The following is a 15,681-nucleotide window of genomic DNA, read 5'->3' on the forward strand; positions in this document are numbered from 1 at the left end:
TGTATCTTGGCATTGTTCCAATACTCTCATCATATAAGGCAGCCAATCATACTTTCTGCCAATTCTCTATGCTGACCTGCAGTGTGTTGGTTGTACCAAAATGTCTTCATATCCAGTGGTTCATTTGAGCAGAGATGAAAATCAGAGGGGCCTTGGAAACGAGCCCAGTAGAATAACACCCACATCCAAGACAGCTCTAGATCAAATTTTTGCAAATAGAAATAGACTTAACCCAACTCTAGAAGTATACAATGCAGGATTCAGCGACCACCAAGCTGTCATTCTAAAGGTCGATGCTAGCAAAGATACCTCAAACCCAGTCCCACCTAAAACTTTACGAAGGTTTTTCACCCAAGAGAACTTGAACAAGCTAAATGCCCTCCTTAGTAAAGAAAAGTGGACAGAGATGTACACAGCCAATGATGTCAACATGAAATTCAACGTATTTCTCGACAAAATGACCCACCACTTTGAAGAGGCCTTTCCGCAAAAACCAGTAAGAATAAATAATAATAATAATAATAATAATAATAGAAACAAGAGTTGGATTACACCAGCTATAAAAATCTCTTGCAAACATAAAAGAATACTCCACATGTTATGTAAACAAAGTAGTGACTCCCCCAACCAACAGAATACTATAAAAACTACACATGTATCCTAAGAAAAGTGATAAGACCAGCAAAAAGGATGCAGAATGATGAGTACATTGACAAAATGGCTCGGAGCACTATGCGACTTAACTTCTGAGGTCATCAGTCGCCAAGAACTTAGAAATAATTAAACCTAACTAACCTAAGGACATCATACACATCCATGCCCGAGGCAGGATTCGAACCTGCGACCGTAGCGGTCCCCCGGCTCCAGACTGTAGCGCCTAGAACCGCACGGCCACTCCAGCCGGCAGTACATTGACAAATCCAGCAATAAAGTAAAAGCAATGTGGAATATCATAAAAAGGGAAAGAGGGGAAATGAAAGCTTCACACACGAACATAGAAATCAAACTCCACAATGAATCTATATCTAATCCCGAAGTTGTGGTGAACTCATTCAACAATTTCTTTACAAGCATAGCTGAAAAATTGGTCCAAAATAATCCTAACACAAATTACCAACCAGCAAACCAAAAATATCACACATGTGCAGAGTCCATTTTCATTACCAAAGTCACTGAAAATGATGTTGCAAAAGCCCTCAGAGATTTAAAAAATTCATATTCAGCTGGAATTTATGGTATCCCAGCAGCTGTAATCAAAAATTGTGAACACACAATTGCTGAACCATTAACTCACCTCTGTGATTGTTCTTTCCAGGCAGGTATCTTCCCTGAAGCTCTGAAACTTTCTAAAGTAATTCCTGTCTTCAAGAAGGTGATAAGATATGAATAACTACAGGCATATCTCAATTTCATCCTGCTTTTCTAAAGTTTTTGAAAAAATAATGTCCAAGAAAATGATGGACTTCATTGAAAAAAAAAGATTTACTAAGTTTAGCTCAACATGGGTTCAGAAGCAACAAATCTACTGAAACTGCAGTATATGATTGCATAAATACGCTTTTAGAACTATTAGATAGCAAACAACCCATAAAAGGCATATTTCTGGATCTGTCAAAGGCTTTTGACACTGTTGACTACAAAATATTACTGGAAAAATTAGAACACTACGGTATCAGAGGAATGCATAAATACGCTTTTAGAACTATTAGACAGCAAACAACCCATAAAAGGCATATTTCTGGATCTGTCAAAGGCTTTTGACACTGTTGACTACAAAATATTACTGGAAAAATTAGAACACTACGGTATCAGAGGAATTGCAAACAACTGGATTGCTACATTCCTAACCAATCAGGTGCAGAGAGTCAGCATGAAATATACTAATAGACAAAGCAACTCAATAACCGAAATACTATCAAGTAATAAAACTGTAAAGCGAGGTGTTCCACAGGGCTCAGTATTGGGACCCCTACTTTTCCTCCTGTATATTAATGACTTGAGCCTGAATGTTAATGCACACAAAACAATAATATTTGCTGATGACACAACTGTACTCCTCAAAGGGGAGAATACAGAGGCTGTGCAAAAAGCTGTGAACTTGGCTACTGATCAACTCAGCAACTGGGCAAAAATCAACAGATTAACTATCAACACCAAAAAGACAGCTTCCATGAACTTCCACACAACACAAAATGCAAATTCCTCTCAGCCATCTGTCACTATAAATAACCAGTCAATAGATACCGACACTGTTTTCAAATTCCTAGGTCTGTGGGTTCAAGATAACCTGAAATGGAATACACATACAGGAAAGGTAAATGCCAGGATTTGTACTGGCTGTTATGCATTGAGTGTACTGAAAACATGTGCTAGCCTGAAAACATTAACCAGTGCATACTACGCTTATATACAAGCCCACCTAAAATATTGTGTAATATTCTGGGGAAATTCTCCAACTGCTCTGAGCACATTCAGAATCCAGAAGAGAGCAATGAGGATTATTACTGGGAGCAAACCCAGAGACTCCTGCAAACCCATCTTCAGAAAGTTGGAAATCCTTACACTGCCTTGTCTCTACATTCTTGAGTCTCTAAAATTCTTCAGAAAACACATAGTGCCAACTGACCCCAGAGTCGTAAAAAAATAACGAAATACATGAACACAACACCAGGAAAAACGCAAACCTGCATGTTATACGTACAAACACTCAACTGTGTAAAAAGGGAGTTTTCCACATGGGCCTCCAACTGTTCAACAATCTTCCCACTAGTATTAAGTCCATCGAAGACAACATAAAATTTAGCAAAGCCGTGAAGTCATATTTGTTGTGTCACTGTTTTTACTCTGTAAATGAATACTTAGAACAGTAATCTTGCTGTTTGCGTTAAATTGAAAACATTGAGCAATATAATACATTAGGATACTATAGGCTTACGTTAATATATGTTAACAATGTTAAATGATATTTCCCGACATCTGCAACACACTGTGTACCATTAGGTCACATGGAATAAATAAATAAATAAATGGATTTTCACTTTCGCGATCGATCAGAGCTTACTTTCCGAATAGTCCTCGGATTTCAGATAGCGAATACTGGTAAAAAAGAAAATTAATTTCACACAAACAGACCTATTATTTCAGAGGAAAGATACGTAGAAACGGAAGCCAAAACGACAACGTGCAACGGGAAGAGACTGGCGCAGTCTGTTTCTGACGCTATTTTGAAAAAATATCTTGAAAAAGCTGCAGAAACCAAATGATGAATTACAAGTATTTGGAGATTACGTTGCTTCAGAGAGTCGAGCACTGAAACAAGAGCAAATAAAAAAAATTTAAATTATAGAATCCAGAAAGTTATTTTGGAAATTTTGGCAGAGGTTAGTAGTTGCAACATTTGAATATCTGACGACAGAAATTTTATTTGAGTGTCAAAATACTAACTTTTAAATATTCTCTTTTCAAACGTCTTTATAGAGCCTCACAGCAGTCCAGTACGACTCGAGAAATCCTACAGACAGGCACACGAAAGATACGTGAAGGAGTGGTAGGACTCTGCTGAAAATATATAAAATAAATCAGCGTATGTAGTAATTCTAAATAAATACTTCGTTTTTATATTTAAGTGTTTTATCCTCTTACCTGTTTGCTAAAAATCGAAGGGCAATTAAAAAACGGTCTCTTGGTGGAAGAGTGTGATGCATTTTCGTATATTGTTTTCTATTATTTAATTCTATTATAGACAAAAGTTGTTCAAAACTTGCATAAGACATGCTCAGGCAGTTTTTAAACTCAGCAGAGTCCTCTGGTTTTAGTTCGTTCGATGATTTATCTCGGAAAAAAATGTACGCCTTTGTACCCGCTTCTTAACGCAAACAATTCTTTCTTTTCTTAAGATTTTGTTCGTCGCGTTTTTTCTTCAATAAGAACAGTGGCAGCTGCTGAGGCTTTTGCAGACGAGATTTTGAACTCCCACTTGCCTATCTCGTAACGTGACTCTAGTGTAAACACTGCCACAATATCTTGAAGCAAGTTCCTTCCCATTTATGCAAGATTTTGATCTACTGTAAACACGTCGAAAAGTCTTGCAGACAGCACTTGCGGAAGTTACTTGCTTCTGGTGGACTCATGTTACCGGGCCGGTGTAATGTTGGTAGACCTGGCAGTGTGGCGTGGGCACGTTTGGGATACATTTGAAATTAATACGTTTTGTATTGGTTTGTGTGTCTGTAATGTGGTGTTTATTTTGAAGAAAAGTTTCTGATGAGATTGAAATGTAGTATGAAGTTTAGGAATAGATGCTAAGTATAGTGGGCAATGATCAGTCAATATGTCACCGGTAACGAGTTCAGCTAAATCAAAAGTAATGAAAAACTCTCATTTTCATTCAGAGCAATCCACAAATACAGAAGACTCAGGGGATGACGCGGTAAGAACTGACGCAGTGTGCTGTGGCTTTGAATTCGTGGATCATGGCGAATTACGAGATTAATTAAAAAGAAATATTACCTACGTGCATTAACCAGGGATTTGATGACATTCATGACAGCTTTAGGATTAAAAGACCTAATTTTGAGCATCAGGTGGATAACTTTACACGGTGCGAGTGAGTCAGTGGTAGTGTTTTTGTCGTATTGGTGTGATTCACAACCAGTGGCATGTGTATGATTCTGTCATACTGTCGGTACCGCCGTTTGTGTGTATTATATCGCCTGATTTGGGTAAATTGCATGCATAAGTGACGTATGCGTTTGTTTCTGGCCCCATAGGTGTTGTTTTGTTATGAAATCATGTGTTTAACTTTGCAGATATTACATGCATGTGCAAAGAAGCCTTGTATTGTTGGCATACTGCTTTCATTTTTATTGCTTGGGTTCTCGATTGAAGTCTAATACCTAATTTCGCAGCCTAAATTATCATTGTAAGACTATACCTTTTGCTTGGATGCATGAATTACTTTCTGTTAGTGAATAGATGTACAAAACAGTTAGTTTACCAAGAAGAAATTTTGTGATTAATTCGTTAACAGTTCGACGTCTTATACAGGCCCAGACTAAATGTTTGGGCCACCTCCATTTCAGTGTAATTACTGTCACAATGATGTCTTTTGCTAGTCTGTTTCCGAATCCACAGTTTTCCTGTCATATCAAGTAATTGCCGATATACATATCATCATACCTTGTTAAACAACACACCTCATATTCTTGCCAATATTCGTATCATCATACCTTGCAGAACAACACTCAGTTCACCAATTTTTTTTCGCCACTACATACAAATTCCAAGCCCTTTTTTAATCTTATGGTTATTTTCTTTACTGCCCATCCAGTCCTCTTAGTCGTCTTCAAATGCACCAAATTCCTCGTCAACAAGTTCCATGATTTCATTATGAACTTGTAAAATCTTTTACTCAGTGTGTCGACTGCACGTTATTTTTTATAGTCTGATTGTAATTTATTTTCAGGGCTTGTTGTAAAATGTCCGTGTTAAGTATTTCAATTAACTGTTGTTTATCTTCAGTTGAGACGAACGGTAGTGACTTTACAAAAATTAATATGGTTTGTAAATATTCTGTTAAAGCATACTGCTCCTTAAATTTCCCAATTTAAGGGTATGTAAATTTCCTATTGTATTGCTGAGAACACTTTGGCGACACCTCTCTCAATTCTTAATTCCGCATTATCCTGGTGAAGTCTAATGGGTGCTATAACATCAGATTATGTATTTTCCCAACACATGTTGAATCAGTGCCCTATTTTTCAAGGGTTATTTGTTAAAGAACTTTCCAAAAATTATGAATCTCAAATCAATAATTTTCATATTTATTATCGACTTGTTATTGTGGCCAATTTGTTCTAAAGCGACTTTTGAAGCTTGCTGGTTCATCTGTCTGATTAAGTTACTATGTTTTTTTTCTGTGCTGTTGACAATTTTAGTGAATATCTTGTAAATAGTGGAAAGGATTCAGATGGATCTGTAGTTTGTAAAATAAATTAAAAGTTCTGACATACTTTTTTTTTTTTTTTTTCCCCAGTAGTGCGTCAAATGGCTTTATGTACAATTATTTTCATTTTCAGCTCTCTCTGATCTGATTCCCTCTTAAATTATGCCAACATTTAGAGAGATAGTTAAGTACTTATATTGTTTCCTTTCTGTTAGTGCCATATTGACCAATGAAACGTACGATCTAGGCCCTACCTAAGTTTCTGTTTACTTTTCTTCATACTTTTATCGTTTTGAGTAGTTAATCTTATAAAATTTTCAGTGTATCATCTTGCATCCTCTTGAAGACATTTCCAAAGTATTTTGGGTTATTCGGATTAATCTTCGAGGTTCCTTGTATCAGTTTCTTAAGTTCTCGTCTCTTTATTATCAGTAGTTGCCATAGTCTGTCTGAGATTATCTTTTTGCTTTATTTGTACATGTAACATCATTTGTTGCTTTAAGTATGTTTATTCAATAATTGCCAGTTTCTTGTATGTCTGTATATCCTTAATGTTGTAGATACTGTATTCATTACTTGAATATATCTAGTGAACCTTTGTATTCTTAAGTAAATTCTGATGCACTACATTTCTAATATCTTGCCTGATGAGTCTTGATGTACTTTCGATCTGCATCTTAATATCCCTATTGTCTTTTGAAAGTCTAACTTGTGTATGACTGCCTCATCCTAAACAGTTTCTTTATTATTGGATAAAATATAGTCAGTTACATTTTAGCACAATTTGCTAGCTAAGTGATGGATTACCTGATGTTTGAAGCATGTTACGTGCTGGAAATTGAGTTTAGTGAGTTCACAATCCTCTTAGGACGAAAAAAGGAAGAAACAACTTTTGGCTACAGTCTATAGCAAAGCCCAAAATCTAATATAAGTTGGAAATTGATAATTTTGTTCTGACTTGATGAAGCCAGTGAATGTGTCATGACAGCATGAAAGTATTGTTCAACCCATAGTTAAATTTATGACACCACTGAAAACTCAAATTTTCGTACTGTGGTCTGATATGTCCATGTTTTAAATATCTTTGAAAATGTCAATAACAAGAATACCCCTCGCCCAGGACTCTTGTTATCCACACTGGTGTCTCGATAGTTTGACAGTTGAAATATATATGAATGTCCACTTTATAGGTGTTCCAACTAACATTGCTGCTTATCACTCGTAAGTCACTAAAGATAAAAAAAATTAGGCTCCAAAAAAAAATGTTAATAGTGGTGACTCATTTGCTATATGATTAATACTCTGCAGAAAAAAACGTATTGTCACTGCTGTTCTTCGTCATAACTTTCAAATTACATCTTGCAACTACCTAGAGGTGCTCTATAGTGAGGTAACATTTGCTGCAAATCTTTTTATTTTTCATAAATGTAAGTGGGGATGTTTCTTAAATGTGATTATGAAGTCTGTGTGACCTGTTCTGAAAACATTGTTAACTAGCTTACTGGTGGAAAACAACCATTGCAGGTGTTAACAAGTAGTTCATTATTTTCTCTCTCTTTTAGAACAATTAATTCCAGTTAATGTGCGCTCTACTTAAAAAAATAAATTTGGCATTTGTGAACATTAAACACTAAAAACAGCACATTACTTGCCCATTTCGGTCATCTGATATCATTAGGCTTATTACAAACACGTTCCACATCATAACGATTTTCCGTGCTATTGATAAATGGAACACGTAACTAACTAACTGCATATGAATCGTTGGAGATGCCTATGTTAATAAGAGCACTGCTTGCTCATGAAAAGGCTATGTTTCACTTGGATTCTTGTTTTATGAAGAACGCTTTGTGTTTTGTATGTTGCTTTACTGATGGGGAGGGGGATAAACAGTTATGTGGCAGCTGATAGTTTGGTTGTGACTGTTAGCAGTATCAAACATTAACTGTGAAAATTAATAACTTTTACCCTAGCAACATCTTTCAGGCTGTGAAATATCAAGTCAGTGCTATAAATTGTCTGGAGGAGATTGCATTTCAAAAATTAATGCACTAGACTCTTGCTAAACCGACCATTTCTCGCACATGCGGGTGCCAGATTAGCGGAAGTACTGGATTTTTGAGTGTGTCTAAAATTTAATGTAAACACATAGGGATTGTGCTTTATCAAATCAAAAGATACATTCATTTTTACAGAAAACTTAGTCATTGAGTGTATAAGAGGGTTGGAACTTACAGTGGCAACTGTTTATTCACAACCGATATAAAAAAGTTACATGTTTGCTCCAGTCCTTCAAAGTAGTCACCAGCACTGTGTAGAACCTGTTGCCAGTAATGTGGAAGGTGTAGTATACCGTTAGCAGAGCCTGTTCTGTTGATGGTGCGAATGGAGCGGTCTACTGCCTGTCGAATCTCTGGAACAGTTTTGAAGTTAATGCCACAAATTGGTTCCTTCATCTTCAGAATCAAATCAAAGTCACAAGGACTGAAGTCTGGGGAATATGGTGGATGGTACAGTACTTCCCAGTCGCATCGACTCAACAGAGCAGCCACAGCTTGCACTGTATGCACGTGCGCATTGTCGTGCAAAATGATGGGTGGGTTGTGCAGAAAGTGTCGCCGCTTCTTTTGCAAAGCTGGTCGCAGGTGATGCTCCAAAAAAAGAACAGTAATACTTTGCATTGGCAGTCTGCCGTGAAGGAACATAATGCATTAGTATAACACAATCACAGTCGTACGCGAGAATCACCATAACTTTAGATTGCTCCATTCGCACCATCAACAGAACAGGCTCTGCTAACGGTATACTATGCCTGGCAATGGGTTCTACACAATGCTGGTGACTACTTTGAAGGACAGAAACAGGTGCAAACATGTAACTCTTTTGTATTGGTTGTCATAAATCACTCCTTGTTGCTGTTTCCTAGTTTTTTTAACATCCCACAGTTGCTCTGCCCTTTTGGTCTTTCTTTAACTTCCTTTCACCTCCTGTTGCTCACTTCCACCTCCTTCTCCCTTTTCAGTATCTCTTTCCCTTTCCATTCTGCACTACTGTTCCCTCCCACCGGTGTTCCAAACCAATGAGTGTAGATTGTTGTTCTTTGTCTGGGCAGGTTTGTTCTTTGTCTGGGCAGGCCATTTACTTTCTAGCACTTCAGACATGGGTCAGACACTACCAGCTACATTTCCGACATTAAAATAGCTCAGCAAGGAACGCACACATTACTCCTTATTCCGCCCAAGACATTTGTTTTTTGTCAAGATAACATGGAAACAGGCAAGAAGAGGAAGGGAAAGCAGGATGTGTGGCAGTTGTCTTTGACTTGCAGCTTTTGTCTGAATGCTATTCAGTACCTGAGTGGTAATTAAGGTGTAGTTAAAGGAAAAGATGGGGTGTTGGTGAGAAAAGCAACTTTGTGCACTGTTCTGGGGTGACCTCTTTGATGATGTCTTCATTAATCTTTTAGTATCTGTATGCACAATAAAGTTTATCTTAAATACCAGTGATCCAGTTGCATAACACTGTCATATAAGATTGAGATAATTGTGAGAAGATGCTTTATTGTGACGAAACAATGTTGCCAACCTAGCAGATATGATTCACTTGCGCTAGAGTAATGTGAAAAGTACAAGAACTCGAGAAAACATCAAAAGTATCCCTGTTGTGTTACAAATGCACTGCAGCCTCCATCCGTGTGACAAAATTTATCATGCTCTTAAAAAACCTATTGAGAAGTATAACACCATTGAATACAAATGCAACTGCACGAATGTCCACAAACTGTGTCCCATGCTGTCTGAAAAGCATACAAATGTTGCCATCTGGAACTTAACATACTGCTTCAGCAGGATGTCAAGGAAGACAGTTTTGTGTACCAGAACATTAAATAAAAGGTGAAAGCGCGACTGAAAATAACAATTGTGAAACAGATATAGAGTTGCCAATCAATGCAGCACTGGTCTTGAGGGTTCAGTTTCTTCCTGGGGCCTTCCGGGTATCTGCCTGAAAGAACCAGTGAATTACTCTAATGAATTCCGATATCACTCGGTCAGAAAAGGAGGAAGACGAAGAACACACTTGTTATTATGATGACCCATTTTTGCAGCTGAGACAATCATGTTTGGCATGGATGTGAGGGAACTACAGTTTAGTAGCACTGGCAAGACTATTTTGTGTGTGTGTGTGTGTGTGTGTGTGTGTGTGTGTGTGTGTGTGTGGAGAGAGAGAACTCTTATATAAACAGATGATTTTTACAAGGGGTAGTCATAAAATTATAACCTCAAAAAACTCAAGCAGCAACCACAAAACTGTGTGATAGTGTTAGCTGTCCACATGTTCATCTTTCAGTGTCCTATATTTTTGCCAGTAATGGATGATTTGGTGTAGACATTGGTTGTAGAAGGCTGCATTTCAGCTGTTCGCAAAATCTTCCATCTCAGAAATCATCTCACTGTCATTTTGAAAATGCTTGCCATGCAACGGTTTCTTTATGTGAGGAAAGCAGAAGGAGTCTATGGGAGCTATTTCAGGAGAATACAAGAGGTGAAGCAAAATTTGAGCTGGGGCGATTTCGTGGAACAAAAACCACACCTTTGGGCGGGGTTGCACGACTCTTCACCTTGACAGCCTTCTGTGAGAGAGAGAAAAAGAAAGCTAGACATCGCTTTACTCAATAGTGGTTGGGTCTTCACCTTTTCCAGCACTTTGACATACTTTCACTGCTTACTTTGCTCCCTTGTCTCAAAGGAATAGTGATACACCCAGGATTTGTCCATGTTGAACAGGTGGTTAATGAAGTCTTCAGGATTGTCCAGAAATGGCTGAAATATTTCTGCTGCTGCCTCAGTCTGGCAGGCTCTTTAAATTGGTGCAAGCAGTCATGGAACCAGGCACAGGTACAACATTTATTATGTTTAAAATGTTCCGCAGTGTGTTGAAAACTGACGCATGGCTGTTTCTCAATTTTTCCAGCACCAGTTCCTCTACTTCTCCTGGGAGTCTTGGTTTTCCACTGAGAGATGGTCTTCCCCCTTCATTTTTCTTCATTCAGACTTTATTGGCCACACTGGAAGGGGAGGGCGGGGGGGGGGGGGGCAGCTAGTTGCCTTAGGTTTAGGCCAGGAAGGTTACAGGAGTGAAGGGTGTGGTGTAAGGCTAGCTCCTGTCTACACAGCTCCCGGAAAGCTGGTGGTGGTGCGGAGGATCCAGATGACATTGGTCGTGAATCGGCCATTGAAATTGTGCATATTATGCCACTGGATGGTCCACCTTGCTTTTGGCAACAGTTTGGGGGTGGCCACTCATCCTAGTTGATAGCTGGTTGGTTGTCATACCAATGTAAATTGCTGTGCTGGGGTTGCAGCAGAGCCGGTATACAACATGGCTGCTTTCACGGGTGGGACAGCCTGTGGTGGTGTATGATAAGCCTGTTACAGGAATAGAGTAAGTGGTGCTGGGTGAGTGGATTGGACAGATCTTGCATCTGATTTTTCCATAGGGGTATGAACGAATTGCATAGGGATGGTCTAGGATGTTATGCAGGTTGGATGGGCAGCAGAATACCATTTTGGATGGGGTTGGAAGTATTTTGGGTAGGACGTCCCTCATTTCTGAGCATGATGATAGATAATCAAAGCTTAACAAAGGATGTGGTTCAGTCATTCCAGTCCAGGGTAGTACTGGGTGACAAGGAAGCTGCTTGTTTGTGTTGGTTCTTGGAGTGGATGTGAGAATCAGGTAATTATGAGTATATGAGGCGGGAATCTGTTTGTGAGTTAGGTCTGAAGGGTATTGCCTGTCTGTGAAGACCTTTGTGAGGCCTTCAGCATACTGGGTGAGGGAGTTCTCATCACTGGAGATGTGTCTACCAAGGATGGCCAGGCTGTATGGCGGGGATTTTTTTGGTGAGGAAAGAGTGGCAGCTGTCAAAATGAAAGTACTGTTGGTGATTGGTGGCTTCGATGTGAACCAAGGTGTGGATGGAGCTGTCCGAGAGAAAGAGATAGACATTTAGGAATGTGGGATGATGGGTGGAGAAGCACCAGGTGAAACGGATGGGAGAGACAGTGTTGAGGTTGCGGAAGAATGAGGATAAGTTATCGTGGCCTTGGGTCCAGATTATAAAGATGTAAGCAGTGAAGCTAGGAATGTTTCCTCTAGAGGGCCCGGAAGATGTTGGCATAGGAGGGCACTATGCAGGTGCCCACAGCTGTGCCACAAATTTGTTTGCATACCTTCCGTTCAAAGGTGATGTAGTTATGGGTTAGGAAGTAGTTGGTTAGGTGTATGAGGAATGAAGTGGTGGGTTTGGAATCTGCAGGGCATTGGGAAAGGTAATGTTTAATTGCGGCAAAGCCATGGGCATGAGCGATGTTGGTGTATAGTGAGGTTGCATCAACAATGACGAGGAGGGATCTGGGAGGTAAGAGTGTGGCGCTGGTTGAGAGCTGGCGCAGGAAGTGGTTGGTATCTTTAATGTGCGAGGCCTGGTTTTGGAAAATTAGTTGGGAAATTTGATCAAGCAGGGCAGAGATTCTTTCAGTGGGAGCACTGTAACCAGCCACAATGGGACATCCAGGACTGTTAGGTTTGTGGATTTAGGGGAGCTTATAGAAAGTGGGTGTGCTTTGTTGTTGGGGTGAGTAGAGAGATGGATTCAAGGGAGAAGTTCTGAGAAGGGGCTAATGATTTCAGCAGGAATTGGAGGTTATGTTATACATCTGGGATGGGGTCACTCTTGACAGAACTTGCAGGTGGAGCTGGTGGACAACTAGCGGAGGCCTCCTGCCAGGTAGTCCCTCCTCATTTCAATTTTTTTCCCTGTTCATCACAACAGTGGTGGAACCTTTGTCTGCCAGGAGTGTGATCCGGTCAAGATCCTATTTTAGGTTGTGTATGACAGTCCTTTCTTCCGTGGAAAGATTATTGTCATTAGGGATGGACCTGGCAAAGGATTGTGAGGCCAGGTTTGAAGTTAGGAATTCCTGAATGGTGACCTGGGGATGGTTAGGAGGGATTGTGGCTGGATCACTGTTGGATGGCAGTATGAATTGGGACAAGCAGGGTTCGATGTTGGGATTGGAGTGGCTTCGGTTGGAGGGATTGGTGGCAAAAAAGTGTTTCCACTTTGGGGAACGAGAGAAGGAGATTAGGTCTGTCACAAGTTCAACATCGTTTAACATGGGAGTAGGGCTCAATGTGGCCTTTGGATAGGACGGAAACTTCTGTGGGGCTGAGAATTTTGATGGACTCCGGATTTCATATTGTTTGTAGGGGGTTTTGGAGGATGTGGTAGGATGCAAAGGCCAGCTAGCAGGGTCTGGGTGCTATGAGGGGTTGACGAGGATGAGCCCTTTGGGTAGGATGGGGGTAGTATAGTGGTGCCCCAAAGTGGGAGTAGGAAGTCAACAGACTGGATAACTTGTGGAGGTGGTATTTGGAATTTTCTTCTAGCTGTTTGAGTGTCATGATTCCAGTTTGGGTGATGAGGTGTATGTAGTTGTGATTGCATAGTAACAGTATTTTGCAGAGCGAGTGGAGGCAGTTGAGGGATGCATGTGACATGGAGATGTTTTTTTGTAGAACCAGGTTTGTGTGGCAAATGGAGTGGCAGAATCTAAAAACCCTTATGAATACAGATGGGGGACACATTTTCAAATGTCCTCTCCCTCCTCTTTATACGAAAAACACATTATTATTCGTGACTCGATGAGCCCTGTCACTGAAGTCCAAAGTATTCTTATTATCAGGACTACTAGCCTCTCTCATTCTCTTGGATGAATGGGAGGAGAGAATATGATGATTTCAAAGGTTCCATTTCGATCCTATGAGCGGCTAGGGAAATAAGGGTCCACTCAGACAGAGCCTGAGTAAGCCTTATACAGCTGAGGTGCAGCATGTTCCGCAGAGGTTGCCCACTAATGACTGCCCCATATGAGCAGCCATGCATCCTATCAGTGTGCAGCACACTTTGAGATTGAAGGTTTTTATTTATTTATTTATTTTTTTTTTAAATAGAGGTTTATTCCATTCACGCGATCCAGCCAGTCAAGCCAAGATCCCCTTTCCCTGAGACATACAACATTCCACCACTGCACCGCACAGTGTTCACTGAAGCATGCCCAGAGCTTACGGTGACAGGGGACTGACACCTCTTAGAAGTCCCCAGCTCAGGAATTCTGGGGACACCAAGCCTGTACTCAGCAAACGAATGCTGAGCCCCTTTGGGGGCAGCTGCCATAACAGATGTGGCCAATACTACAGGGTGTAACAAAAGTCAGGTGCGACCACGTTTGTCACGACCGTTATGGTTTGTGTCATAAATGCGAGAGGGAAAAGAAGTAACAGAAAGAAACCGACAAACAATAGAGCGGAGGTGAATAAAGCAAACAGTAATGAAGGACAGGTGACGTGAGGTTTGGATGGAAGGAAGCCACTAGGCAGTATTATGTATGGAAAGTTCTGGTTGAAAATTAAAAGTTGTTTAGAAATAAAGGTAATGACACCAAAAGACAGAAGTACTGTGTCATCAATAGGCACTCAAACAAAAAGGAGGAACTTGAGTAGCTTTCGAAAAGCACTTGCTTTTTCTTTCTGTAGGAAAAACTTGCACATGCGTGCAAGCACAAAAGCACACACACAAACGCCTGTCTCCCTGGATTACACCCCTTCCTTCCACAATGACCTTTATTTTATCAGATTCTGCCACTCCATTTGCCACACAAACCTGGTTCTACAAAAGAACATCTCCATGTCACATGAATCCCTCAACTGCCTCCACTCACTCTGCAAAATACTGTTACTATGCAATCACAACTACATACACCTCATCACCCAAACTGAAATCATGGCAGCTAGAAGAAAATTCCAAATACCACCTCCACAAGTTATCCAGCCTGCTGACATCCTACTCCCACCTTGGGGCACCATTGTCCTACCTCCATCCTACCTGCAGCGTTCCTTCTTGTTAATCCTTCATAGCACCAGGACCCTGCCTAGCTGACCTTTGTAATCTAGAGCATCATCCAAAACCCCCTGCCAACACTCCACAAAATCTAGAGCCGAAACAATCCCAGAACACTGTTGTTAACCTCTCCACCAAACTCGTCAGCCCCAGAGAAGTTTCCATTCTATCCAAAGGCTGCACATTCAGTCCTACACCCAGGTTTAACCATGTTGAAACTTGTGAAAGACCTACTCCTTCTCGTATTCCCTATAGTGGAAGCACGTCTGTGCCACTAACCCCTCTAACCAAAGCCAATCCAGTCACAACATTGAACTCTTCCTGTCCCTGTTCAGACCACCATCCAACAGTGACACTCCCACAGTCCCTCCTGACCATTCCAAGGTCACCTTCCAGGATTCTTAACTTCCAACCTGGCCCCACCATCCTTCCTCAGTTCCCTCCCTAATGAGAACAACCTTTCAACAGAAGAAAGGACTGCTGTACACAACTTAAAAATGGATCCTGACTGTATCATCCTCCTGGCAGACAAAGGTTCCACCACCGTTGTGATGAACTGGAGAGACTACCTGGCAGAAGTCCTCTGTCACTTGTCCTACAGCTCCACCTACAAGTTATGCCAGAGTGACCCCATCCCAGAAATCCAACCTAATACCCAATCCCTGCTGAAATCCTTAGGCCCTTTTCAGAACCTCTCCCCTGAATCCATCTCTCTACTCGCCCCAACAACAGCCCGCACACCTACCTTCTACATGCTCCCCAAAATCTAGAAACC

General features: G+C 40.5%; 1 protein-coding gene across 1 annotated transcript in view; it reads left to right on the forward strand.

Moving 5' to 3' along the window:
- Nucleotides 1-4,141: 4,141 nt before the first annotated feature.
- LOC124610909 (polycomb protein eed) overlaps nt 4,142-15,681 on the forward strand; it is a 93,286-nt gene continuing 81,746 nt past the window's right edge. Inside the window, exon 1 of the mRNA XM_047140198.1 lies at nt 4,142-4,429. Coding sequence (XP_046996154.1) covers nt 4,331-4,429 — 99 coding nt within the window. The 5' untranslated portion in view covers nt 4,142-4,330. The remainder of the gene's footprint in view (nt 4,430-15,681) is intronic.

This window comes from Schistocerca americana, chromosome 1 (genome assembly GCF_021461395.2).
Source record: "Schistocerca americana isolate TAMUIC-IGC-003095 chromosome 1, iqSchAmer2.1, whole genome shotgun sequence".
NCBI lineage: Eukaryota > Metazoa > Arthropoda > Insecta > Orthoptera > Acrididae > Schistocerca > Schistocerca americana.